We start from the raw sequence: 26,884 nt of genomic DNA, 5'->3' as shown, positions 1-26,884 counted from the left end.
ACAGAAATCCCATAATTTTAATTCCTCAAACATACAAGTATTTTACACCATTTTAAAGATACACTTGTTGTAAATCCAGCCAAAGTGTCCGATTTCAAAAAGGTTTTACGACGAAAGCACACCAAACGATTATGTTAGGTATGAGCCAAGTCACAGAAAAAAAGCCATTTTTCCAGCCAAAGAGAGGAGTAACAAAAAGCAGAAATAGAGATTAAATTAATCACTAACCTTTGATAATCTTCATCAGATGACACTCATAGGACTTCATGTTACACAATACATGTATGTTTTGTTCGGTAAAGTTCATATTTATATCCAAAAATCTGAGTTTAGACGGGACGCTACTGTCTCACTTGGCAAAAAGCCAGAGAAAATGCAGAGCGCCAAATTCAAATGAATTACTATAAAAATTACTATAAAAATCAAACTTTCATTAAATCACACATGAAAGTTACCAAGTTAAAGCTACACTGGTTGTGAATCCAGCCAACATGTCAGAATTCAAATAGGCTTTTCGGCGAAAGCAAACAATGCTATTATCTGAGGATAGCACCATTGTAAACAAAGAGAGATAAGCATATTTCAACCCTGCAGGCGCGACACAAAACGCAGAAATAAAAATATAATTCATGCCTTACCTTTGACGAGCTTCTGTTGTTGGCACTCCAATAGGTCCCATATACATCACAAATAGTCCTTTTGTTCGATTAATTCCGTCGATATATATCCAAAATGTCCATTTATATGGCGCGTTTGATCCAGAAAAACAACGGTTCCAACTTGCTCAAACATCACTACAAAATATCTCAAAGGTTACCTGTAAACTTTGCCAAAAAATGTCAAACTACTTTTGTAATACAACTTTAGGTATTTTTTAACGTTAATAATCGATAAAATTTAAGACTGGATGATCTGTGTTCAATACAGGAGTTAAACCAACTGTAGCATGCTTTCTGGTCTCGCGCCTCTAACAAACAGGACACGTCGAGAGACTCTCGTTCAAGATGGCCGTACTTCTTCATTACACAAAGGAATAACCTCAACCAATTTCTCAAGACTGTTGACATCCAGTGGAAGTGGTAGGAACTGCAAGCATGTCCCTTAGAAATCTGGTTTCCCAATGAAATCTCATTGAAAAGAGAGTGACCTCAAAAAAATAAATATCTGAATGGTTTGTCCTCGGGGTTTCGCCTGCTAAATAGGTTCTGTTATACTCACAGGCATGATTCAAACAGTTTTAGAAACTTCAGAGTGTTTTCTATCCAAATCTACTAATAATATGCATATCTTTTATTCTGGGGATGAGTAGCTGGCAGTTTAATTTTTGCATGTTTTTCATCCAAAATTCCGAATGCTGCCCCCTACCCTAGAGAAGTTAAAGAGCTATTTATAACTTGTCAGAAATGTCCAGATCAACAAGGCCATGTCTGCTAATGTTTTATTTAGTTTTTCAGCACATAGATACTGTAATTTTTATGTCACTCAAATATCACATGAATACATATTAGATGTCGCAAAATGTATAAAATTGCAAGAAAATGTGCTTTAAAACTGCAAAATGTTCTTTGCACCCCATGACAAAATGTGTAGAATTGCAGGAAATAAGCTTTAAACCTGCAAAATTATCTCCACCAACAAGAGGGGTGTGAACAGTTTGTGTCATCAACAGTGCTTGGGCGCATATAAATAGACCTGGCGCAAGTGCACGCGCAGGGGGGACCCGGTATGTTCCCCAATGCTGGAAGGGGGGCCCGAGGAAGAAAGTTTGGGAACCCCTGGTCTAAGCAGCGTGTTCTGGCTCTGAGCGTTATGAGTTCGAGCCCACTGCTGTGGCATAGCTTTTTATATATTTTTTAGCGAGCGCTGAGTACAGCCTATATCGATGTCCTGAGGACCTTTTCAAATGTCTGAAATCTACGTGCTTCTAGTGACCAGCCTGATGTGAGCACCAGGCCCTGCTCTCTCTCTCTCTCTCTCTCTCTCAGCCTCATTTAACACAGCTCACAAACACCATGGTGTGAGCACCAGGCCCTGCTCTCTCTCTCTCTCTCAGCCTCATTTAATACAGCTCACAAACAACATGGTGTGAGCACCAGGCCCTGCTCTCTTTCTCTCAGCCTCATTTAACACAGCTCACAAACACCATGGTGTGAGCACCAGGCCCTGCTCTCTCTCTCGCTCAGCCTCATTTAACACAGCTCACAAACAACATGGTGTGAGCACCAGGCCCTGCTCTCTCTTTCTCTCAGCCTCATTTAACACAGCTCACAAACAACATGGGCCAAAGTCACATTCCTGGCCAAGAAAAAAACTCCCCAATTGACCTCCTCATACACTCTGTTAAACAGGATGATGCACATTGCACACCACAAGAGACAAAACGTGAGGGGAGAAAGGCATCTCTTGTGCTACACAACCAAAGTGAAATCTGTTTAGTAAGGTTTAAGCTCCAACTGGAGAACTGCATACGTATCTTGGACTTGGACTGAAAACTGTGAGGGAAAAAAAAAATATTTACAAAGGGAAATACCAGTTTGGTATAAATGGGAGAAAACATGAAGCTTTAGCCACATCAGGGGAAGTAGCAAAGCTTTTTTAACCTAATTGGCCCTTATTATTAAAGAGCCATTTCCCAACAGCAGGAGGATGAGGAGATTCAAAGCATTTGGCAAATTAGAGAAACAATTTGCTCCACACTGGCCTTGGAGCATAACATTGTGTAGAACACAAGCACACACACAATTGGATATGCTCATGCACATGCTATGCACACAAAGGTTACACACACGCACAAGGAAAAGAGTGGGGGCTCACTCAATAGGATAATTACTAGCGGCTTGTGATTATCAGAGAACTTGTAAAACAAAATGAGCTGTGCAGTGGTTACAGAGCTAAATGCATTAGGGCCTTTTAGTAGAATCCATTCAAATGATAATGGGGGATGTGGTGGTGGTGATAAGTTCCAGTCATACAGATCTTCTTGGCTAAACCAGTCCCAAGAGAACACAAACTATTCTGGCTAGAGAGGCCCAAACAGACAAAAAGAGAGCGAGGGTTGAGAAGAGCAGGGCAATGGCTGTTTCCAAGGTGGCCTGCCCGAGGGATGTTTTAGGAAAATAATTTCAGCTTAAAAACATTTTTGTAAGATACTACAAATGGAGTAGAGGGCAAAGTTGCAAGAAGTTGAAAAGAAGTGATGAGCCCATCGTTCCAGCCCTCTATCATCGTTTCATTACTGTAATTATTCAAGATAGGATTTGTGAGCCAGTCTATTGACCAGCCTGAAGACCATGTGCATCTTCTAAAGGGTTCCCCCTGCCTGTGTGCGTCTTCTAAAGGGTTACCCCTGCCTGTGCACGTCTGCTAAAGGGTTCCCCCTGCCTGTGTGCATCTTCTAAAGGGTTCCCCCTGTCTGTGTGCGTCTTCTTAAGGGGTCCCCCTGTCTGTGTGCGTCTTCTTAAGGGGTCCCCCTGCCTCCTAGGCTGGGGGGTGAGGGGAGAGGTTGGGGGGTGAGGGGAGAGGTGGCGGGTGAGGGGAGAGGTGGCGGGTGAGGGGAGAGGTGGCGGGTGAGGGGAGAGGTGGGGGGTGAGGGGAGAGGTGGGGGGTGAGGGGAGAGGTGGGGGGTGAGGGGAGAGGTGGCGGGTGAGGGGAGAGGTGGCGGGTGAGGGGAGAGGTGGCGGGTGAGGGGAGAGGTGGGGGGTGAGGGAAGAGGTTGGGGGGAGAGGTGAGGGGAGAGGTTGGGGGTGAGGGAAGAGGTTGGGGGGAGAGGTGAGGGAAGAGGTTGGGGGGAGAGGTGAGGGAAGAGGTTGGGGGGAGAGGTGAGGGGAGAGGTTGGGGGAGAGGGGAGAGGTTGGGAGTTGAGGGGAATGAAAGGGCCTTTTGCTTTGTTCTCAGCTGCTGCGAATAATTTAGTCGCTGTTCAGACACTCTTAGTGTCAATGTTGTTTTTACCCCACAGACACATGTACACAGAACGATGGACTGGTGCTGGTTTGTCTACAGAGCTCTGTCGTTCCATAGGGTGGACATAGAGGAAGACAGTCATGGGCCTAAAAGACATGAAAGGTCTAGAGAGGAGGAGATGCAGGGGCAATTTATCTTTATTTATTTAGTCTCAATGTAGGTAGTCTTACTGCATGTCCATAATGTTTACAGTTAACCTGCCTTTATATCTAGGTCACACTTTTCCCATTGTAACAGGTGGTGTTTCTCAGACTTTACGCTAGTCCCTCAGTCGCTGTATCCGAGTTAAGACAACACACTTTGCCATAAGGCAGAGACGACAGAGGATTACAAAGGATTACAAAAGCCCGAGTGATCTTCATTCTGTTCTGAGCAGTCATCTTTTATAACTGTCAGGCAGGCAGAGGTACTCCACTAAGCCAGGGGCTTCTGAGTGATAGCCATCAGGCTGAGGGTCAAAGGTCAAACACCTGTGGGCAGTGCCAACCTCAGAGGGCAGAGCAGCAATGTGTGATCATTAGGGGGGTGAGAGAGTGACACTGTGCAGAGACCACCAGCACTCCTGCCAACCTGTTCTCCCAACACACACACACACACACACACACACACACACACACACACACTCTCTCTCTTTGGAGTGGAGTATCGCCAGCTGTCTGTAACTACTCTCAGATGGATGACAACCACCTGCTGTTGGGGGAAATTAGAAAGCTTGTCAGGCATTTTTTCTTCTACTCCTTTTTCATCCTCCCGTTTAATTATTCACTCTTTCATTGAGGTTTGTTTCCCGAGGAACACCAGAGAGACAGGTTGATCAACACGAGAATCCTGTTGTGTAAACTTGCAATCTGTCTTTTATGTTTCTGGATTTAAAAGGCAATAGCATGACAAATCAGGGTGACATTCTGAGGCGCTGTAGCATCAGTATCGTTTTGTATTGTTAATTACAAGATGGAAGAATGACTGAAAATAAGGGTGACATTCTGAGGCGCTGTAGCATCAGTATACTTTTGTATTGTTAATTACAAGATGGCAGAATGGGAAACAATAAGAAAACAAAAAGAGAAAACAATGAGAGAACATACAGAAAGTGATATTTATTCTGAACCTCTATGATAACAGGAGGGCCACATCCTCCTTTTTAAAGAGCAAAGATAATCTTCTGTAAATAATGGTGGTATTAATAGACAGTGGATATCTCTTCATATCAAGTCTAAATGGGGTGTATCTGGGGGCAGAGCCAGTACTGAGGTGGAGAAGCCTGCTCCTTGGCTCATAACTGAACAGAGGTGGATAGCCTGAGCAAGTAGAATTCTGTGTTCTATCACACTCCTTTCATTACATAGCAGAAGGGGATAGAGGCAGCTAATTACATTTCTGTTTTACCTTGTTTATGTACAAATGTCCATTTAAAGAGGGGTGAAAAATCTTCATTCGATACACAGTAGTATTTGCTCTACAGTTGCTATTATACGTTTCCAAAAAAGAACACGTGTGTGATGTAATTTGATGTCAATACAAAGTCTTTGTTGCATTAATTGGTGTAGCAACAGAAATAACTGGCCTTTACATTTCCTGGCATTTTATTGTTTACCTATGAATGTGCATTAACACAGAGGCTGATGTGGATTGGCTGTGTGTGTGACAATGACGTGGCATTGTGGCCAGTCAGAGCCCCACCTGGTCGTGTTAATCCTGTGTTCACTACATCACTTTGTTCCCAGACCCAGACATAACACAGAGGGCCAACGGTTGTCGTAGTTGCCCTTGCTTCTCTTCTACACTCCACCCCAGGAAGATTCTCCTCAGAGCAGCGGGAGTAGGAGCCTGAGTGTTCGTTCCCCATTGTGTATGCTGCACCTTAAAGCTCCACTCTGACGGCCAGCACTGTGTCAGCACTGTTTTGCCCGGCAGTGGCACCCCTTGGAGTGGGCTCTGGTTTTGAAAGTTCATTAAAACCCAGGTAATGTGTTGGCATTTCAGTTAATTAGTGCACCAGTCTGCGAGTCCTTCACCCCTTTCCTCATGCACTTGACTCCTATGGGGAGAACAGCAACTAAGAGGAGAGCTCACCAAAATACATTTACATACAGCACGTACAGGAGCTGCAGACCAAAGACAGTACGTGTGTGTGCGCTTGTGCTTCCAAGTTGTCTAATCTACTATATATCTAGCAGCCTGTATACATCTGCAGTATGTCATAATTAAATCTATGCAGCAATCTCTCTATCCACAGTATCTCAATTACACTGACTCAAACTATTTATGGATGACAGTCTCTGGGTATATCAAGAATGGAAAGCAGAGATGAGACAAGATTCAGTGAGGGACAGCAATGGACCAGTTCGCACATTCTCGTTCCTTAGAGATTGAACGGTATAATAAGCACTAGCAAATTTATTTCGTAACATATTGTATGAATTGGAATTCGGAGCATATCATACGAATTGCAGGAAATTTTTTATTTATTTATTATTATGTTTTTTGCAGAACATATCATGTCATACGAAATGGAAGAATTTGCACACAATTGGGCACAATTTTTGGGGACACTTTTTTTAGTGAGTGCAACTTTCAAAACTACTGGCTGAAACGACACAAAACCTTTAATAACGCATCTTTATGACTTTGGACTAGCCTTCTGTCACTGCTACACACACAGTCCTCCAATCCAGATGATGAAATATTAAAACAGACCAGCACTGTTGTTGTTAACATTACTTATACCCGGCTAAAGAGGTGTTGACAGTGAGTGTTTCATAGTGAACTTCTCCTCCAAATATTCATCTTGTCTCTTAGTCTGACACGTCAGTCGTGACTGTGCTGGAGCTGTTCCAATGCTGGGGCTCTGTAGAAGCATCACACTGCGCTGCACCGGGTGAGTAAGTGTGTGTTATACACTCTTTGTCCGCTGTGTAAGCACAGTAATTGTATATGATGTTCAATACCTTTGAGGCTTCATTAAGCCTTTGCATCAAGCTACAGACAAAAACAAGCCCTACCTAGCAGGGAGGGATGTAGGGAGGGAAGGAGGGGAGAAGGGAAAAAAACAAGGCCATTTACGGTGTGTTTTCAAAGTGTTTTGAGTGGGTGGCAGTTATCCCAATGGGAGACGTGGTTTTTCTTTTTTTTTAAATGAGCTGTCACAGGCTGCCAGTGTGTACTATTCATGCTGTTGCGGTTGTACAATCAGATTGTGTGTATGTTGAGGGGAGGTGGGGGTGTTAGTCTTAAGAAACCTAGTGTGATGATTTTCATTTCATCTTTTCCCTTTTGTCTTGTCTGTTTTCACGCTGAGCATTCAAATATAGATTTTTACTTAGCTACTCCACTCGAGGCGACCACAGGTATCTCTGTACAGTCGTAGTCCGATCCTAACTGTAAAATACACAACCATAGGAGAGAAACAGAATGCTCAACTCTTAAGGTCACTGCTCATAGCTTGAAATACGACACCATAATCATGTTTCGCCTCAACTTTGGAGGTCGAGTGGAGCCTGAGATGGAGCCCGTCACTCAAGCCAGTGTTTACTGAATGGTTCTCTGCAGCTTCACTAGACAACCAGCCACCTGCAGTTCCTTGCCGCCGGCTCCCAGCAGCAGAGAAAGACAATGTCCCAGGCGTTGCGGGTGTTCAGAGCAGCCTTGGCAGGGAAGGCTTATTTCAGCCTGGATGTCTTGAAGCTTCCTTCCCCTGGTTGAAGATCACAGGTATAGGCCCCCGAGTGGAAGGTTATTAGGAGTCCGGGCCCGTCTCGGCAGGGCTTGGTGTGGTGTTGGTGGATAGGAGGAAATGCCATGGCCGCGTTCCATTCTGAGGAAGAACCCCGTTTCTTTAAATCCTAATAGAGCCTCGTCTCATTTAATTGGCACACTTCATGCCTGAGCCGATCGTAATCTGTTCTCTCCTTCAGGGAGCTGTGAGACAGACGATTCCAGCCAATGCTATCTGACAGGAAGAGACTCACTGCGGAAGCCGGATAAGTTGAGCTCATCCAAAACTCTGGCAGATCCCTTTGACAAAATCTTCAAAATGTGGGCAATCTCAGAACAGAGAATGCTTTACCTTGTGTGCTTCAAACAGCCGACCTCCTTATTCCCAATCCCTACACCCCCACCTCTTCCTTCACTCCACATTCCCCATCAATCACCAAAGATTGTCACCTGCTATCTATATGAGATTCAGTCAAGTGAGCGGGTGCCAGCAATCTATTCAATTACACTCAATCACACTCAATCTTCTTTAAACAGCTTGGGTCTTTGAGTAGAACAGAGGGCCTACAGGTGCTTTATACCAATGACCCAATGACTTAGTTCTGAGGCAATCCCGTCTTACCCTAGGGGAAATGTTCTAGAAGGATTTACTGGGCTAAAGCCTTACATGGATGCCAAACAATATAGTGAGGACTGTGGGACCATGAAACCCACTGACCAGGGGATCTATGCGTTAGTATATCAAATAACAAGAGTGCATTACTTTTGTGGATAGGTGGTGAATTTGACTATTTGGTGAATTTCATCATTGCTGATAACAAACCATGAGGGACCCAAACCTGATGACATCCATAATACCTGCAGACCAGCCCCCTCACCCGATAAATAACCTCAGAGCTCAGGGACGTTCAGGAGAAAGCCATTAGTCAGGGCTATTTAATTGAAAGGCGAATTATCTGATGAAAATCATGGAACCCCCTATTCCCTTTATAGTGCACTACCGTTGACCAGAGCCACATATGCACTACCCATAGATAGACTCTTAGGGTTTGGCATTTAGGAGGACATTGCCCCTAAGAGCTGGGATACAATTGAGTTGGAGTGCCCACCCTCTGAATGGCACATAGACTCCGAGAAGCTCTATAGGCTGAACCACACTCGCAGGCAAGAAAAAGGACCTGAATTAGAATAGAAAACATCGCCAAGAGGCAGCAGTATAACTTCCTATTTCCAAGTGGGCTTTTAAAAAATCTTCCCCCTTGACTGCAGGAAACACTACCAATATGCACAGCAAGCAAAGGTCACAGAGAATATGAAATCATCTCTCTCTCTCTCTCTCTCTCTCTCTCTCTCTCTCTCTCTCTCTCTCTCTCTCTCTCTCTCTCTCTCTCTCTCTCTCTCTCTCTCTCCCTCTCTCTCTCTCTCTCTCTCTCTCTCTCTCTCTCTCTCTCTCTCTCTCTCTCTCTCTCTCTCTCTCTCTCTCTCTCTCTCTCTCTCTCTCTCTCTCTCTCTCTCTCTCAAGCCGTAATCATCGGTGATTTCACAAGGATTAAAACCACAGAGCAGCCCTGCAACCGCACAGTGGAACAGAGCGGAGGAGGAGTCAGTAGGGTAAGAAACAACTCTGCTTTACACATCATTTACACAGTAAACTGATAGAGGAGCTAGCAGCTAACAAAGCAGCAGTTCCTTGGTGCTGGGAACCAGTCACATAAGACATATTAACCTTGTATTAGAGGCAAATCCACAATGGTATTCACAGCATGGTTCTGTAGGAGGCCCTGGACTAAACAACAAACTGTTGTCAGGCTGGCATGTGGCCCAGTGGAGGAGGTGGTGAACAGGTTAAGTACAAAGGCTGCGAGGCCTCCACTATGGGGCTGTGAGGTAGGCTAGAAGCCTTCATTAAAGCTGCGAACAGGTTAGGTTAAGCGAGGTACGGGTAAGGAGGGAAGGTGATACACTGTGGGACTGTGAGGTAGATGAAGCAAAGACATTGTCACCTCCAAGAGACAGAATCAACACAATCCCACAAATAAATGTAGTTGAAAGAAATCATTACTATTATGACAAAAAATGAAAATGCCCAATTGAATATATATTCATTTCAAATCCTTCCTGGGCAGTGTAAGGCGTGTGAGGACGTTGTCTTTGGTCTGTGCCCTCTGCCTTCTATTAATCTGTAGAAGAAGAACAAGGATCCAATCAGTACAGCTTCAGCTTCACTGTGATTACACAGAGGGGTTTCATCCCTCAGTAACCCCTGGAGATGAGGAGTCTACATCCCTCTTTCATCCCTCAGTAACCCCTGGAGATGAGGAGTCTACATCACTCTTTCATCCCTCAATAACCCCTGGAGATGAGGAGTCTACATCACTCTTTCATCCCTCAGTAACCCCTGGAGATGAGGAGTCTACATCACTCTTTCATCCCTCAGTAACCCCTGGAGATGAGGAGTCTACATCACTCTTTCATCCCTCAGTAACCCCTGGAGATGAGGAGTCTACATCACTCTTTCATCCCTCAATAACCCCTGGAGATGAGTCTACATCCCTCTTTCATCCCTCAGTAACCCCTGGAGATGAGGAGTCTACATCACTCTTTCATCCCTCAATAACCCCTGGAGATGAGACTACATCCCTCTTTCATCCCTAAATAACCCCTGGAGATGAGGAGTCTACATCCCTCTTTCATCCCTCAGTAACCCCTGGAGATGAGACTACATCCCTCTTTCATCCCTCAGTAACCCCTGGAGATGAGACTACATCCCTCTTTCATCCCTCAGTAACCCCTGGAGATGAGGAGTCTACATCCCTCTTTCATCCCTCAGTAACCCCTGGAGGAGGAGTCTACATCCCTCTTTCATCCCTCAGTAACCCCTGGAGATGAGGAGTCTACATCCCTCTTTCATCCCTCAGTAACCCCTGGAGATGAGGAGTCTACATCCCTCTTTCATCCCTCAATAACCCCTGGAGATGAGGAGTCTACATCCCTCTTTCATCCCTCAGTAACCCCTGGAGATGAGACTACATCCCTCTTTCATCCCTCAGTAACCCCTGGAGATGAGGAGTCTACATTAGAGGTCGACCGATTATGATTTTTCAACGCCGATACCGATTATTGGAGGACCACAAAAAGCCGATACCGATTAATCAGACTATTTTTTTAAAGTATTTGTAATAATGACAATTACAACAATACTGAATGAACACTTATTTTAACTTAATATAATACATCAATAAAATCAATTTAGCCTCAAATAAATAATGAAACATGTTCAATTTGGTTTAAATAATGCAAAAACAAAGTGTTGGAGAAGAAAGTAAAAGTGCAATATGTGCCATGTAAGAAAGCTAACGTTTAAGTTCCTTGCTCAGAACATGAGAACATATGAAAGCTGGTGGTTCCTTTTAACATGAGTCTTCAATATTCCCAGGTAAGAAGTTTTAGGTTGTAGTTATTATAGGAATTATAGGACTATTTCTCTCTATACGATTTGTATTTCATATACCTTTGACTATTGGATGTTCTTATAGGCACTGTTACCAGTGTAACAGTATAGCTTCCATCCCTCTCCTCGCCGCTACCTGGGCTCGAACCAGGAACGCATCGACAACAGCCACCCTCGAAGCAGCGTTACCCATGCAGAGCAAGGGGAACAACTACTCCAAGTCTCAGAGCGAGTGACGTTTGAAACGCTATTAGCGCACACCCCGCTAACTAGCTAGCCATCTCACATCGGTTACACCAGCCTAATCTCGGGAGTTGATAGGCTTGAAGTCATAAACAGCGCAATGCTTGAAGTATTGCGAAGAGCTGCTGGCAAAACGCACGGAAGAGAGCACATCTCTCCCCTTGTCCACCACCATCCATGGTTGGACTACCCATCAGCACTAGCAACATAGTCCAGCACAATGGCGCAATGCTTGAATGAATGCTTACGAGCCTGCTGGTCCCTACCGTCAGACTGCTCTATCAAATCATAGACTTAATTATAACATATTAACACACAGAAATACGAGCCTTAGGTCATTAATATGGTCGAATCCGGAAACTATCATCTCGAAAACAAAACGTTTATTCTTTCAGTGAAATACGGAACCGTTACGTATTTTATCTAACGGGTGGCATCCATAAGTCTAAATATTTCAGTTACATTGCACAACTTTCAATGTTATGTCATAATTACGTAAAATTCTGGCAAATTAGTTCGCAATGAGCCAGGCGGCCCAAACTGTTGCATATATACCCAGACTCTGCGTGCAATGAACGCAAGAGAAGTGACACAATTTCACCTGGTTAATATTGCCTGCTAACCTGGATTTCTTTTAGCTAAATATGCAGGTTTAAAAATATATACTTCTGTGTATTGAGTTTAAGAAAGGCATAGATGTTTATGGTTAGGTACACGTTGGAGCAATGACAGTCCTTTTTCGCGAATGCGCACTGCATCGATTATATGCAACGCAGGACACGCTAGATAAACTAGTAATATCATCAACCATGTGTAGTTAACTAGTGATTATGATTGATTGATTGTTTTTTATAAGATAAGTTTACTGCTAGCTAGCAACTTACCTTGGCTTCTTACTGCATTCGCGTAACAGGCGGACTCCTCGTGAGGCAAGTGGTTAGAGCGTTGGACTAGTTAACCGTAAGGTTGCAAGATTGAATCCCTGAGCTGACGAGGTAAAAATCTGTCGTTCTGCCCCTGAACAAGGCAGTTAACCCACCGTTTCTAGGCCATCATTGAAAATAAGAATGTGTTCTTAACTGACTTGCATAGTTAAATAAAGGTGTAAAAAAAAAATTAACGATTTCTGATTGTTATGAAAACTTGAAATCGGCCATTCCAATTAAATCGGTCGACCTCTAGTCTACATCCCTCTTTCATCCCTCAGTAAATTTTACCTTTTATCTCACCGTTTAGCTTTCGTGTCTCTGCTGTACTGTGCAGAGAATGCTTTTGCGGCGGAGGTAAAAGTCAGAATGAATTCTAGCTGGATTTAGGTTATTTTAGATTTGAATAGTATTTTTCCATTTCTATAAAGTCAGGTTCACATATTAGAACAGTACATCAAGATAAAACAATATATAACCACAAATAATAGTTAAGGCTGTTGTTCATGACAGACTAAATTAACTAAACACTGAGTTTGACTCAATGTAATGTCCAGGTACAGTATCTCTGATGACAGGTGAAAGGTGAGGTCAGAGAGGGGTCAACAACCAATGCAGGAGTTGTTGCAGCTCAGCCAGATAAGTGCACTTTGTTTTGAGACAAACTCCAAGCCGATTATAACAAACGTATGACTAAGCATTAGCAACCCTGGCTAATTAGCCTGCTCTGGGTGTTAACAAGGCAGGAGAGAGGAAAGGGGAGGGGGATTGACTGGGCTCCCATTTTTCTGCTAATTTGGAAGATTACGCCATGAAGTGGGTTGAGGTTAAGAGTGCCCCATTGCATAATCATGAAGATGAATCATCTCGTTGTGCCGTCCCCATGTTGTTAAGTCCCAACTGTAAAACTCCTGAGAGAATTGTTCACTTTGTCAAGACTGTGTGAAAACGGCATTATGTTTATAACACTGGGTATAGCTATCTGATAAAGCACTACTCTTGGAGGACGGAGAAAAGAGATGAATTACTACCATATGCAAATAATATCCCAAAAGACAGTCACTCTGGTCTGTATTAAGACAATACATAGTGTAGCACTGAAGGGTAGACGGCTGTATGCCAACAGAGGTGGCAGTGTCCCTGGTCCATTTAAACACTCATTCAGTACATGTAGCTTCCTGTGGCCTAGGGCTCCTGGGCCATCACAGCTCTGCTTAAGATGCACTTTGGGGCTGACGCATTGAACAGGGAGGAAAGGCCTCTCTTCTGTAGAGCACTCTGTCATAGTAGTACGCACACACACACACACCAGCCTGCTCGGTCTGGGAGAGCAGTCTGTGAGGAGACAGATCTTATGACCCTGGTGCACCACGCCACCTGCTTCCTACCCCTATGAAGCACACACACACACACACACAGCCAACAGAACTCTGCTAATTGGCTAATTCTGGATCCACACCAAACAAAACACACACTCAGACATTGATAAACACACATGCGGATGCGCACGTGGACACACACACACAGTATCAGTAGTGCTGACATGGGAGTCATCAAGAGCAGCTTGCAAATGGATTCCCAGAGTTAACATTTCAGACAACTCACTTCCAGCCCCCACCTCCCTCTCATCCCTCCACTTCTGACTTCTTCCCTCCAAAACACAGCTGCTGTGCTTGGTACAGGTGTGCTCTCATTTCTCTGAGAGGACACTGGCTAATTAACTGGTTTATTCACTCAGATGGACTCCTCACTGACACACACACACACACACACACACACACACACACACACACACACACACACACACACACACACACACACAGAGGGTGCAATAGTGCGGGCAGACAGATGGTGCCCTGCGGCCATGGGTTCAGTGTGGTGACCCGGGGAAGGAGGGGTATGGGGCCAGGATCCAGCCCCTCTCTGTCAGTCAGTCTGATTGGGCCTCCTCTAACCCAGGAGAGCTCGAGAGGTTTCCAGGACAGGAGCCATGTGGCCCGTTCCTGAAAGGTCCAATGCAGCCGTCTTTATCTCAATATCAAATCCCTTCTGGGTAACAAATAAGAACTTTACTGTGATTTTTTCAATTCAAATGGTCAAAAATAAAGAAAAATAGCTTCTTAGCAAAGAGACATTTCTCAAGCAAGAATTTTGCTACGACTGTCAGAGTGGGGAGGAAAAAACTGAAAACTAGCCTTTATTGGCAGAGAGGTTGGAAACTATCTTTCTTATTGGTCTATTAACTAATTTGCCAACATTCCATCCCACCAGAACAGCCTGACATTTCAGGCGTCTTTTCAAACAGCTCTGACACTAAAAGGGAATTATCATAATTTGAATCATTTCACAGTATTATTCCAACCTCAGGGTGGAAACATATATAAAACACAGAACTATCACGTTTTTGACTGCACTGGACTTTTAAAGTAATCACTGATCTAACACGATTGGACAGGTGAAGCAGGAGCTCCAGTATTTGAGCTCTCACAAATCCAGTCCTGTCGGATCAGTGACTACTTCAACGAAGGGAGGAAGGAAGGATGAACTTTCTAAATATTCAAACAAGGACTTAGAGAGCCAGGAAATCCAGGCCACTCAATCAAACCCTGGCTCTGTCCCCAACATCTCTGAAAAAAATTATGAGAATATTCAAACAATGCCAAGGAGAAGCTAAAATGGACACTTTAGAAGTGACAATAGAATCAGTCACACTACATGCCTGACAACTGACGAAACAGGTCTGATGGTACCAGCAGCAGGATATGGGGGAGACTCATCTAAACAACCAGCCTCACCAGCCAGTGTAGGAACCAGACACATCCCAGGGAATGAGTCCGTACACCTCCACAGCCAGTATAGGAACCAGACACATCCCAGGAAATGAGTCCATACACCTCCACAGCCAGTATAGGAACCAGACATATCCCAGGAAATGAGTCCATACACCTCCACAGCCAGTATAGGAACCAGACACATCCCAGGGAATGAGTCCGTACACCTCCACAGCCAGTGTAGGAACCAGACATATCCCAGGAAATGAGTCCGTACACCTCCACAGCCAGTATAGGAACCAGACACATCCCAGGAAATGGGTCCGTACACCTCCACAGCCAGTATAGGAACCAGACACATCCCAGGGAATGAGTCCATATATCTCCACAGCCAGTATAGGAACCAGACACATCCCAGGAAATGAGTCCGTAGACCTCCAGAGCCAGTATAGGAACCAGACACATCCCAGGGAATGAGTCCATACACCTCCAGAGCCAGTGTAGGAATCAGACACATCCCAGGAAATGGAGTTCGTACACCTCCACACCACAGATCTCTATTAGAGACGTGATGAGATCCGATAGAGTCCATCACCTTGAAATCACACAGCCCCTGAATGACCCAGGACAAGAAGAGGACATCACTTCCAAATAAGCCTTACCTTGCCAAACTGTTCAAAATACTGCTTCACATCTTCAACTACTGTGTTCGCTGATAATCCTCCTACGAATATTTTCTTTGTTCTTGTGACCATCTGGAAGGAGATAAAAAGAGAGAAGAGAGATCACCAACATATGAAAGTATTTTAGAGGACAAATATCAAGAGCATTCACTGTAAGGGGCCATATTCATAGTTTGAGTCTGAAAACAGTGTTGAGTAGTGTAGCACGTGAGCTGCAAGTCTGCGGTCATTTGTTGGGGTGTGTAGGGACGTGTCCAGAGGACCACCTGTCGCTAATGTCACTACCTGTGCCCTGTCCTTCCCAAGGTCACACAATGAGTTTTGACACTTTTACTTTCACACAAAAGAGGAGAGGAGAGAGAAGAGAGGAGAGAAAAAGAAGAGGAGAGAAGATAGAGGAGAGGAGAGAGAAGTGGAGAGAAGATAGGAGAGGAGAGAAGGAGAGAGAAGAGGAGAGGAATGGAGAGAGAATAAAGGAGAGAGAAGAGGGTAGAGGAGAGAGGAGAGGAGAGAAAGGAGAGAGAAGAGGGGAGGAGAGGAGAGAAGAGGAGAGGAATGGAGAGAGAAGATAGGAGAGAGAAGAGGATAGAGGAGAGAGGAGAGGAGAGAGAGAATAGGGGAGGGGAGAGAAGATAGGAGAGAAAGGAGAGAGAATAGGGGAGGAGAGAGAAAAGGGGAGGGGAGAGGAGAAAGGGGAGAAGAGAAAGGAATCAAAGTTTAAACCCAGAGGGTCAAAGGAGAGAGCACATCTCTCCCCTTGTCCACCACCCTCCATGGTTGGACTACCCATCAGCACTAGCAACATAGTCCAGCACAATGGATGACCGAGTGCAGCCAGGGAATCCGTGAACATCGCTCACATTTATCACCCGCCATCTTTAGGAGCAACAAGCCAGCAACACTTCAGTCTTCATCTCTCTACCTTCCTTCATTCTCCTCTCTCCGTCCGTCTGACATCTTTCCCTCCCTGCAGTTTCATCTGCTTCCCTTCATAGATAATCTGCCTGTATGTCTTTATCCCCAGTCGTTTTCAGGCTGGTCTTGGCGCTAGCAGGATGCCTCAACTTGTCTGCCGAGAGTTCGTTTTTTTCAGCTCCTGCTGTCTTTACGCCTTCTGACAGGGATGTGGGCCTCAGAGAGAGTGTGTGTGTGTGTGTGTGTGTGTGTGTGTGTGTGTGTGTGTGTGTGTGTGTGTGTGTGTGTGTGTGTGTGTGTGTGTGTGTGTGTGTGTGTGTGTGTGTGTGTGTGTGTGTGTGTGTGTGTGTGTAAAGATCTCTCAGGTCCTGGAACAACACAATTACTCTGTCAATTTCTCTTCACTGTGACACCAGACAACAGGCCTTCATCTTCCCTCTCTCCTCTCCTCCTCCAATCCCTATCCTCCTACAGTCTCTTTCCCTCTCTCCTTCTCTGACACCAGACAACAGGCCTTAAATATTCACTCTATCCTTCTTACTGTATACCTTCTCTTCCTCTCTCTCCTCCTCTCACCTGGCATATGACTGCAGAGTCCCTCCTACACATTAGCATACAGGCTGATGGTTAGAACAGGCTTTCAGCAAATTAGACAGAGCAGCTCTGAGATGAGACAGTAAGAAGCATCAGCTGCAGTGATGACTGACTGCAGTAGTTCTGCACCTCCTCCACAGTGAGGAGATGGTCTAGAAGGACTTGTCAACATTCCTCAGTCCCTCTACACCACTGACAGACGGCATCTAGGGCCAGGCCAGGGCATTTACTGTAGGCATCACATCACTGTCCACCCTCAGCTTCAATATCCCTCACAGAAATATACAGAAGCAACGTCTAACAATAACTAGCTCGGATAACAATCCACCGCTGATGCCGTGAAGCAGCCAGACAGTTTCCTACCTGTATTTCATAGAAGTGTTGTTTGAATTGGAGGGAAAGGACAAAAAACATGGTGTGTGGATGGTCATGGCTGTTAGAAGATGAACAGCGTCATAAAGCAGTGAGGTGTCAGAGAGAGAAGCTATTCAGGGGGCTGTGATGTGTTGGAGAGGTTGAGGTAATGGATGGAGTCGGTCGCCTCTCCTTGTCGTGTACTGACACGCCTCAACAGGAGAAGCAAGAAGCCTCTCTCTCTCTCTCTCTCTGTTCTGCTCTGCTCTGATCACAGGGGGATTGGAGAGATCCAGGCGGATGCAGTAAGTTACAACACCAAACTGTGTCTCATTATTTGTGCAAATTTGAAAAGCTCTACCTGTGAAGCAGTGGAGAGGGTGACGAGGGAGAATCGTGCCGAGAGGAGGCGAGAGGTTCAGTCCGTGTTACAAAGAAATGAACACAAAACAATGTATGGACTTAAACAACCCAGGGCTTTACCCCTCCTCTCCACCCAGACACTAGTCAGTGCTCAGAGCCGGGTCTATACCCCTCCTCTCCACCCAGACACTAGTCAGGGCTCAGAGCCAGGTCTATACCCCTCCTCTCCACCCAGACACTAGTCAGGGCTCAGAGCCAGGTCTATACCCCTCCTCTCCACCCAGACACTAGTCAGGGCTCAGAGCCAGGTCTATACCCCTCCTCTCCACCCAGAGACTAGTCAGGGCTCAGAGCCGGGTCTATACCCCTCCTCTCCACCCAGACACTAGTCAGGGCTCAGAGCCAGGTCTATACCCCTCCTCTCCACCCAGACACTAGTCAGTGCTCAGAGCCGGGTCTATACCCCTCCTCTCCACCCAGACACTAGTCAGTGCTCAGAGCCGGGTCTATACCCCTCCTCTCCACCCAGACACTAGTCAGTGCTCAGAGCCAGGTCTTTACCCCTCCTCTCCACCCAGACACTAGTCAGGGCTCAGAGCCAGGTCTATACCCCTCCTCTCCACCCAGACACTAGTCAGGGCTCAGAGCCAGGTCTATACCCCTCCTCTCCACCAAGACACTAGTCAGTGCTCAGAGCCAGGTCTATACCCCTCCTCTCCACCCAGACACTAGTCAGGGCTCAGAGCCAGGTCTATACCCCTCCTCTCCACCCAGAGACTAGTCAGTGCTCAGAGCCGGGTCTATACCCCTCCTCTCCACCAAGACACTAGTCAGTGCTCAGAGCCGGGTCTATACCCCTCCTCTCCACCCAGACACTAGTCAGTGCTCAGAGCCAGGTCTATACCCCTCCTCTCCACCCAGACACTAGTCAGTGCTCAGAGCCGGGTCTATACCCCTCCTCTCCACCCAGACACTAGTCAGTGCTCAGAGCCGGGTCTATACCCCTCCTCTCCACCCAGACACTAGTCAGTGCTCAGAGCCGGGTCTATACCCCTCCTCTCCACCCAGACACTAGTCAGGGCTCAGAGCCAGGTCTATACCCCTCCTCTCCACCCAGACACTAGTCAGGGCTCAGAGCCAGGTATATACCCCTCCTCTCCACCCAGACACTAGTCAGGGCTCAGAGCCAGGTCTATACCCCTCCTCTCCACCCAGACACTAGTCAGGGCTCAGAGCTAGAGATCTTCGGGCAGGGGTCGGCAGATGGATGTTCGTTTATTGCTCAGAGAAGACTGTCAAATCACCAGGACTTGAGCTAAAAATGAGTTTAATTTAGGGCTCAGAGCCAAGACACTAGCCAAGACACTAGTCAGTGCTCAGAGCCGGGTCTATACCCCTCCTCTCCACCCAGAGACTAGTCAGTGCTCAGAGCCGGGTCTATACCCCTCCTCTCCACCCAGACACTAGTCAGTGCTCAGAGCCAGGTCTATACCCCTCCTCTCCACCCAGACACTAGTCAGTGCTCAGAGCTAGAGATCTTCGGGCAGGGGTCGGCAGATGGATGTTCGTTTATTGCTCAGAGAAGACTGTCAAATCACCAGGACTTGAGCTAAAAATGAGTTTAATTTAGGAAATATGTTACCAATTATTCCAACAACAACAAAAAATACAAATTATACAAATTAACTATATTCTGGCCACCCGACCATCCGTTCAGACAAAAATGGTCCGTGGCTGAATCTAGTTGCATGAATCTAAACCCCTGGTTTAGGGGATAGAATAGTGTCGGTCCAGGCAGAGATTTAGGCATCTTTGCAATCTCAAGTACATAAATTCCCAGGCCGAATCCATGAATATGAACAATCAGTCTCTGGAGAGCGCCGAGTAGAGAAATGGGAATGACACACCAGCGAACGGCACAGCCTGACGGTGATGGAGGAGAGAATGCAATGTGTTTTCTTTCTGTGCAGCGAGCCAGTTGCTGACTTGGGGAATTCTCAGTCAGTCTCCAGCTGCTGATGCTGCTGTTTAGGCCCTGTCGTCTTTCATGGACCGAGCTTGATAATTCTTCTCCCTTTCTGTGCCTCCAAATGCCTCCTGACTTCCTCTTTTTGAGAATGTCAGCCTGTCGCTGAAAGATTCTCTCTCACACACGCGGAGACACCACGGCGCGTCTGGAGTGGGCTGAGTTGTTCTGCCTGCTCGGGCTGTGGAGTGGGCTGAGTTGTTCTGCCTGCTCGGGCTGTGGAGTGGGCTGAGTTGTTCTGCCTGCTCGGGCTGTGGAGTGGGCTGAGTTGTTCTGCCTGCTCGGGCTGTGGAGTGGGCTGAGTTGTTCTGCCTGCTCGGGCTGTGAACTGCTGATAAAACACCAATGACAATAGGAGGGAAACAGGTGAGAGGTTTCAGATGACGGAGACGCTGAATAAAAGGTTGTGTCATCAGCAGGGGTTTAGTCTAGCTTCATCCACTCTGTCCTGTCTTACAGATAATGAGGCACTTTTAAAACCTGCCTGTTTGGCGAGCATCAAGTCAACCACAGAGAGCAGATAGAGGACCAATCAAAACATACATATCCATTAACACGTTCAATGAAATGCAAATTTTTTTTTTTTGTCTTTTTAAGAATGCTCCTGAGGCACCTGGTAAAACTGCTGACCGCAATCAGTGACTCATTCCAAGAGTAGGAAAATAATTATTTAACTCTGCAACTCAGGACTTCCTTCAGAGGATGTGCGGATTTCAAAGTTGACGAACAAAAGGAGGATGGATGACGAAAGGAGACCGTGTCCTGCAGCCTCATGGCATGGAGGCAAAACAATAGGAGTGAAGACTGATTATTGAATCTATATTCCTCTGGGCACAGAGGAGATCTAATTAAGATCTTTCATTAGATGTGCTGTAGCCCTCAAACACAGATTCTTATCCAGGCACAGAGCAGGACAACTAAAGGAAAATAGTCATGGAGAGACGAAAAAGGTGCCGCTGTCCCAATATGAACTGACTAAATATTATAGTGTGATTTATGCAGGAGATGCAGGTATACCGTGTTAACAGTCGTCAGGACAAGAGGAGAGAAGAGTGTGGAGGGGAAGACCTGCAGTATATTAACTCTAGAACCTCCCAAGGAAGCAGTGCAGTGGTCTGTTTACTTGTGATTAAGAGCCAGCCTCTCCACTGTGATTGAGTCTCACTACTACTGTTGTTCAGACTATGTAAGAGGAAGACGACACGCCCCTATACGAGACTCAGCTGATTTGATTGGACGAGATGCCCTTATACACGACTCTTTATGTCTGGACCCTGTCTGATTAGAGTGAGATAATCAAGTCCCCTCCTCCCGCCTTCAATCATCTCAAATCTCACATCCAGCACTGATTACCAAGGTCCTTATACATATGGTTTTAAACATGCCCCCCCTCAACAAGCTTCAGATAATAAAGTTTTCTGAAAGACAGTGGCTGCGAGTTAAAAAGCCCGCCCCCCCCTTTTCCTTTAGCTTATGCCAGGCGTGTCACTGGCTTTTTGAGTGACAGTGCGACAGCACGCTTGCCATATTCTATTCACGCTTTCTAAATTTAGCTGCAAAGCTCCAATTTGTCCATATTTGCGAAGTGGAATTGTAATGCACATATTCAAATGCGCTCGGCAGCCACTAACCCTGACTGACAGCCATAGCTCTGTTTGACTGAGCGCTCCCGCTTAGCTGATTAGTTACATTTGCCTGGATGGATGTAGAGAGAGGCTGCCTGCTTTTGGTCGCCGGCCCAGGCCACCCACCCAAACACCCTCTCCTCAGGACCCCCCCCCCCCCCAGTCAGACAGAGAGAGAGACAGACAGAGAGACAGAGAGAGAGACAGAGAGACAGACAGACAGACAGACAGAGAGAGAGACAGAGAGAGACAGACAGAGAGACAGAGAGACAGAGAGACAGAGAGAGAGAGAGAGACAGAGAGACAGAGAGACAGAGAGAGAGAGAGAGAGAGAGACAGAAAGAGAGACAGACAGACAGAGAGACAGAGTCATCGAGACACACTGATCTGGTTGAAGGAGGCCACACACTGCTACACAGGAACAGCATCAATACTATGAAAGTGCAGCATCAGGCCTACAGTAGAGTATTGTGTCTGGCTTCAGTTACCTCCACATAACTACATACAACAACATGTCCCAGAAATAGCATTCAAACTAGATCATGTGCCATTTGACCCTGTCAAAGGGGAATGGAGCAACAAAAATCGTCAAGCCTTTGAGAGTAATCCAGAAGGTCAAAGCAGGGTCAACTTCCATGGATCAGAGTGTAGTAGCCTAGTACTTGATCCAACCATTCATTGGCCAGATACCAGACTGAACACATAACCTAAATCTCAATGCCGAGACGATATGGTAATGAGACCTGCTGTACGCTGCAGAACAGAAGCTTGTAACAGGAGTTAAAGCCCTGCTTTGACATATGCATGCAGCATGTGGCCTTCTTGACGTAAATATAGTGTGTCATATAAGGCTTCAAAGCAATAGCATGCAGCTCTGCAATCACCTTACATCAAAGACCATCATCTTCAGGTCAGAGCTGAGGTCCTTGTATAACCATTACACCCCGGTGACAAATAAACACTGTTCAGTAGAATGATATTCCACTGTCATGTCTGTTTATTTTACAGAATGCTTTTTTAATATTGCCTTGGTAGAACAGGCAGCAATATTGTACCTTGACAAACAGAGGCAATACCCACTCCTTTCTTTAATCTCAATGATTACATGTGCTTTACACTCCTACCCATAGTCAATAGATTATTTTACACTTATGAAGATTGATAGAAGCAGTTTATAGATTATTTGAGGGCCCCAGTGATGCTGAGCACAGATACACCTCCTCCTCCCAGAATCACACAGGAAAGAACACACTGAATCTAAATGAAGCTTCAGCTTTGATAAACAAATTGCTGAACGGGAGAAAATATTTTCACATTAAGGGAGTGAAAAAAAATTATTTAGAAAAAATTGATGAGAGCTCCTCAAAGCCATTCTGAAAAACGAATATGCTAATTAAGTGGTGGCTTTAGGCAGAAATCTTGGAAACTTTAGCAAGGGAGTTATAAGCACTTATCAAATTACTTACACTATAATGCTTGAAGCCAAATACATGTTTAAAGTGACTATTTTCACTCCTTTTCCATTATAATAGACCTTGCCGATACTGAAGTAAAATTTCCCCAGTTGCCATTGAGGAATATATTGAAAGAGATAAGTGGACTTGAATGTCCTCACTAACAGATCTATCAATGTTCCTGGTCGTTTGGAAGGAGATCACTTTCTTCAGTGCAACAGACGATTAATACACTGAATGTCTAAAACCATCGAGCGGGAAACGACACACGGAATAACACTCCCCTCTGATCACTGAGCTTTACATCTATGGGGAAGAATAACCAGAAACTATACAACAGAACCGTTCCCTAGCCTAAAAAAGATACCACGATGAACAATGCAAAATACATAGTTATTCTAGCAGCACTGTACTGTATTGTGTAGCTACATCAACATAGAATGGTATGAGTAACTTCCTAGAAGATGAAACCATACCTTATCCCACCCCAGACAGCACCAAGATCAAACAAACCATACCTTATCCCACCCCAGACAGCACCAAGATCAAACAAACCATACCTTATCCCACCCCAGACAGCACCAAGATCAAACAAACCATACCTTATCCCACCCCAGACAGCACCAAGATCAAACAAACCATACCTTATCCCACCCCAGACAGCACCAAGATCAAACAAACCATACCTTATCCCACCCCAGACAGCACCAAGATCAAACAAACCATACCTTATCCCACCCCAGACAGCACCAAGATCAAACAAACCATACCTTATCCCACCCCAGACAGCACCAAGATCAAACAAACCATCATATGTCCGGAGGTTGGCCATTTTATAGTCATTGACATGATGGCAGTAGACCTGTATACTTACGAAACATCACAAACTACAGTATGTCATTCCCCACAGACTGACCCTTCCTGATGCACTGTGACCTGTCTGTTCCTCTGAGCATCAACAGCCTCCTCTCAGTGTTAGGTCATCAGAATGTTGATCTTCTGAGATTGGGTATCATCCCCAAGACTTCAATCTTCTGTTCCAGGGAAAGAACTGATTACTAAGTTCAGTCCAGGTCAGTGAACAACTGAACAGAGTATGAAAAAGAGAACAATAAAAAGAGATATATTAAAAGAGAACTATAAAAAGAGAACTATAAAAAGAGATCTATAAAAAGAGATCTATAAAAAGAGATCTATAAAAAGAGAACTATGAAAAGAGAACTATGAAAAGAGATCTATAAAAAGAGATCTATAAAAAGAGATCTATAAAAAGAGAACTATAAAAAGACATCTATAAAAAGAGATCACAATAGGGCTCTGCTGTGTTCTGAGGGGGGGCATGTAAGGGTTGCAGGAAGGACCACAAAACAAAATACAATTTGTGAGGGGGAAAAACAATCTTGTTTCTCAATAAAAAGTGGAATTGCACATAAAGTGGCAGTGTGGTAGGTTCTTTGTAATTTGGACGCAGCTGGGCAGCGGAGAGCAGGGGAGACAGGCCTGGAGGCCGGGGGCCTGGAGGCCGGGGGCCTGGAGCAGGGCCACAGGCAGGAGGGCCAGGGGAAGGAGGGGAGGCGGGCAGAGAAAGTGCTGTTCAACACCCCAGAACCCCCCCCCCCTCATCTCCAGACCTGACATCCAGAATCTAGTACAGACTGCAGACAACAAAATCACACAGCAGGATACAATACAATAGCCTCTTCCATGATGGAGGGAGGCTCAGGAAAGCTGCTGGACAAATCTCTCTGCATCTGCTTGATACCTTTTTAAACTAACTTTAACAAGCTGCTGGACAAATCTCTCTGCATCTGCTTGATACCTTTTTAAACTAACTTTAACAAAACAATTTCTCACCATATCAGCCATAACAATCAGGCAAATAGTAGGGCCTACTGACTATTAACTTGTACTTCTTACTTCTCACACACCTTAGCTTTACCTTGAACAACAATGGAATACAAACAGCGGGCCGAGTATAGTCAGACACACACAATGCTCAAATCCTGAACTGTACAGGGCTCAGTAAAGCTACTGAGTGGAAATAGCCCAGAGTGTGTGAAAAACAACCTCTAGATTACCTACTAGGGTGAACCACTTGGGGGGGAGGGGGGGGGCACAATGTAGTGGTGGTGGGTCCCAGGGAATGATCCGATCAGGAGGATTTAACGCTATAGATGAAACTGGTGAGGGATAAGCCTGGATCCCGCAGGGTGAGAGAAGGTAGGCCGTGTGTGTGTGTGTGTGTGTGTGTGTGTGTGTGTGTGTGTGTGTGTGTGTGTGTGGTGAGAAAGAGAAGAGAGCGAGACAGAGAATGAGCGAGCGAGACAGAGAACGAGAGAGCGAGACAGAGAACGAGAGAGCGAGACAGAGAGCGAGCGAGACAGAGAGCGAGCGAGACAGAGAGCGAGCGAGACAGAGAGCGCGAGCGAGACCGAGAGCGACGAGCGAGACAGAGAGCGACGAGCGAGACAGAGAGCGACGAGCGAGACAGAGAGCGACGAGCGAGACAGAGAGCGACGAGCGAGACAGAGAGCGCGAGCGAGCGAGACAGAGAGCGCGAGCGAGCGAGACAGAGAGCGCGAGCAAGACAGAGAGCGCGAGCGAGACCGAGAGCGACGAGCGAGACAGAGAGCGACGAGCGAGACAGAGAGCGACGAGCGAGACAGAGAGCGACGAGCGAGACAGAGAGCGCGAGCGAGACAGAGAGCAACAGATAAAAACAGAGAGCAACAGAGACGGAAAGAGAGATAAGAATCCGTCTCCTCCTGTACCTCTGTAGGGCCTGGGGGAGGGGGATTCATCTGGCCATTGATCAAATGAGGGTAGAGATGATTTACCATCACCAGAACATAATCCCTGTCGATGGCAGACATGCTTTAGCTCGACTTCACTTTAAATGTCAACTCTATATTTCAGTTACAGGTCATACAGTACATAAGCAGGGTACATCTTAAATCCCTACAGGGAATAATTATATTAAAGCCTTGTGAATTCAGTAACCTACAAGTCAGCCACCACACTGTTCCCCTCTCAACACAACTAATAACCTTCACCATCTTCACCACCTTCATATCCCCTTCAATGTTACCACCAGATGCCAAGTCACAGAGGCTGTGGACGGACCACTACAACTACAAACATCACCTATTCTTCCTTCTTACTAAACAAAACAGGGATTAGCTAGTGATTGTGCTGCTGGGTGTGGTGAGAGGCTGTCCTTGTGGAGAAGCAGGCCTCAGCGGCTCCAGATCACAGAGAGGCTGTCCTTGTGGAGAAGCAGGCCTCAGTGTCTCCAGATCACAGAGAGGCTGTCCTTGTGGAGAAACAGGCCTCAGCGGCTCCAGATCACAGAGAGGCTGTCCTTGTGGAGAAGCAGGCCTCAGTGTCTCTAGATCAAAGAGAGGCTGTCCTTGTGGAGAAGCAGGCCTCAGCGGCTCCAGATCAAAGAGAGGCTGTCCTTGTGGAGAAGCAGGCATCAGCGTCTCCAGATCACAGAGAGGCTGTCCTTGTGGAGAAGCAGGCCTCAGTGTCTCTAGATCAAAGAGAGGCTGTCCTTGTGGAGAAGCAGGCCTCAGCGTCTCTAGATCAAAGAGAGGCTGTCCTTGTGGAGAAGCAGGCCTCAGCGGCTCCAGATCACAGAGAGGCTGTCCTTGTGGAGAAGCAGGCCTCAGCGGCTCCAGATCACAGAGAGGCTGTCCTTGTGGAGAAGCATGCCTCAGCGGCTCCAGATCAAAGAGAGGCTGTCCTTGTGGAGAAGCAGGCATCAGCGTCTCCAGATCACAGAGAGGCTGTCCTTGTGGAG

The 26,884-nt window shown here is 46.0% G+C and overlaps 1 protein-coding gene across 13 annotated transcripts in view; it reads right to left on the bottom strand.

Moving 5' to 3' along the window:
* LOC139548194 (RNA-binding protein Musashi homolog 2-like) overlaps window positions 1–26,884 on the bottom strand; it is a 456,658-nt gene that overhangs the window by 289,400 nt on the left and 140,374 nt on the right. For 12 of the 13 annotated variants that reach the window (XM_071357680.1, XM_071357689.1, XM_071357690.1 and 9 more), the window contains exon 6: window positions 15,731–15,823. The exons of the other annotated variant lie outside the window; for it this stretch is intronic. In XM_071357680.1, the coding sequence (XP_071213781.1) occupies window positions 15,731–15,823 (93 nt within the window). The remainder of the gene's footprint in view (window positions 1–15,730; window positions 15,824–26,884) is intronic. 13 annotated transcript variants of the gene reach the window in all.

This window comes from Salvelinus alpinus, chromosome 21 (assembly GCF_045679555.1).
Source record: "Salvelinus alpinus chromosome 21, SLU_Salpinus.1, whole genome shotgun sequence".
Lineage (NCBI taxonomy): Eukaryota > Metazoa > Chordata > Actinopteri > Salmoniformes > Salmonidae > Salvelinus > Salvelinus alpinus.
The sequence above is the reverse complement of the archived record's forward strand: the minus strand, read 5'-3'. Positions and strand labels throughout refer to the sequence as shown.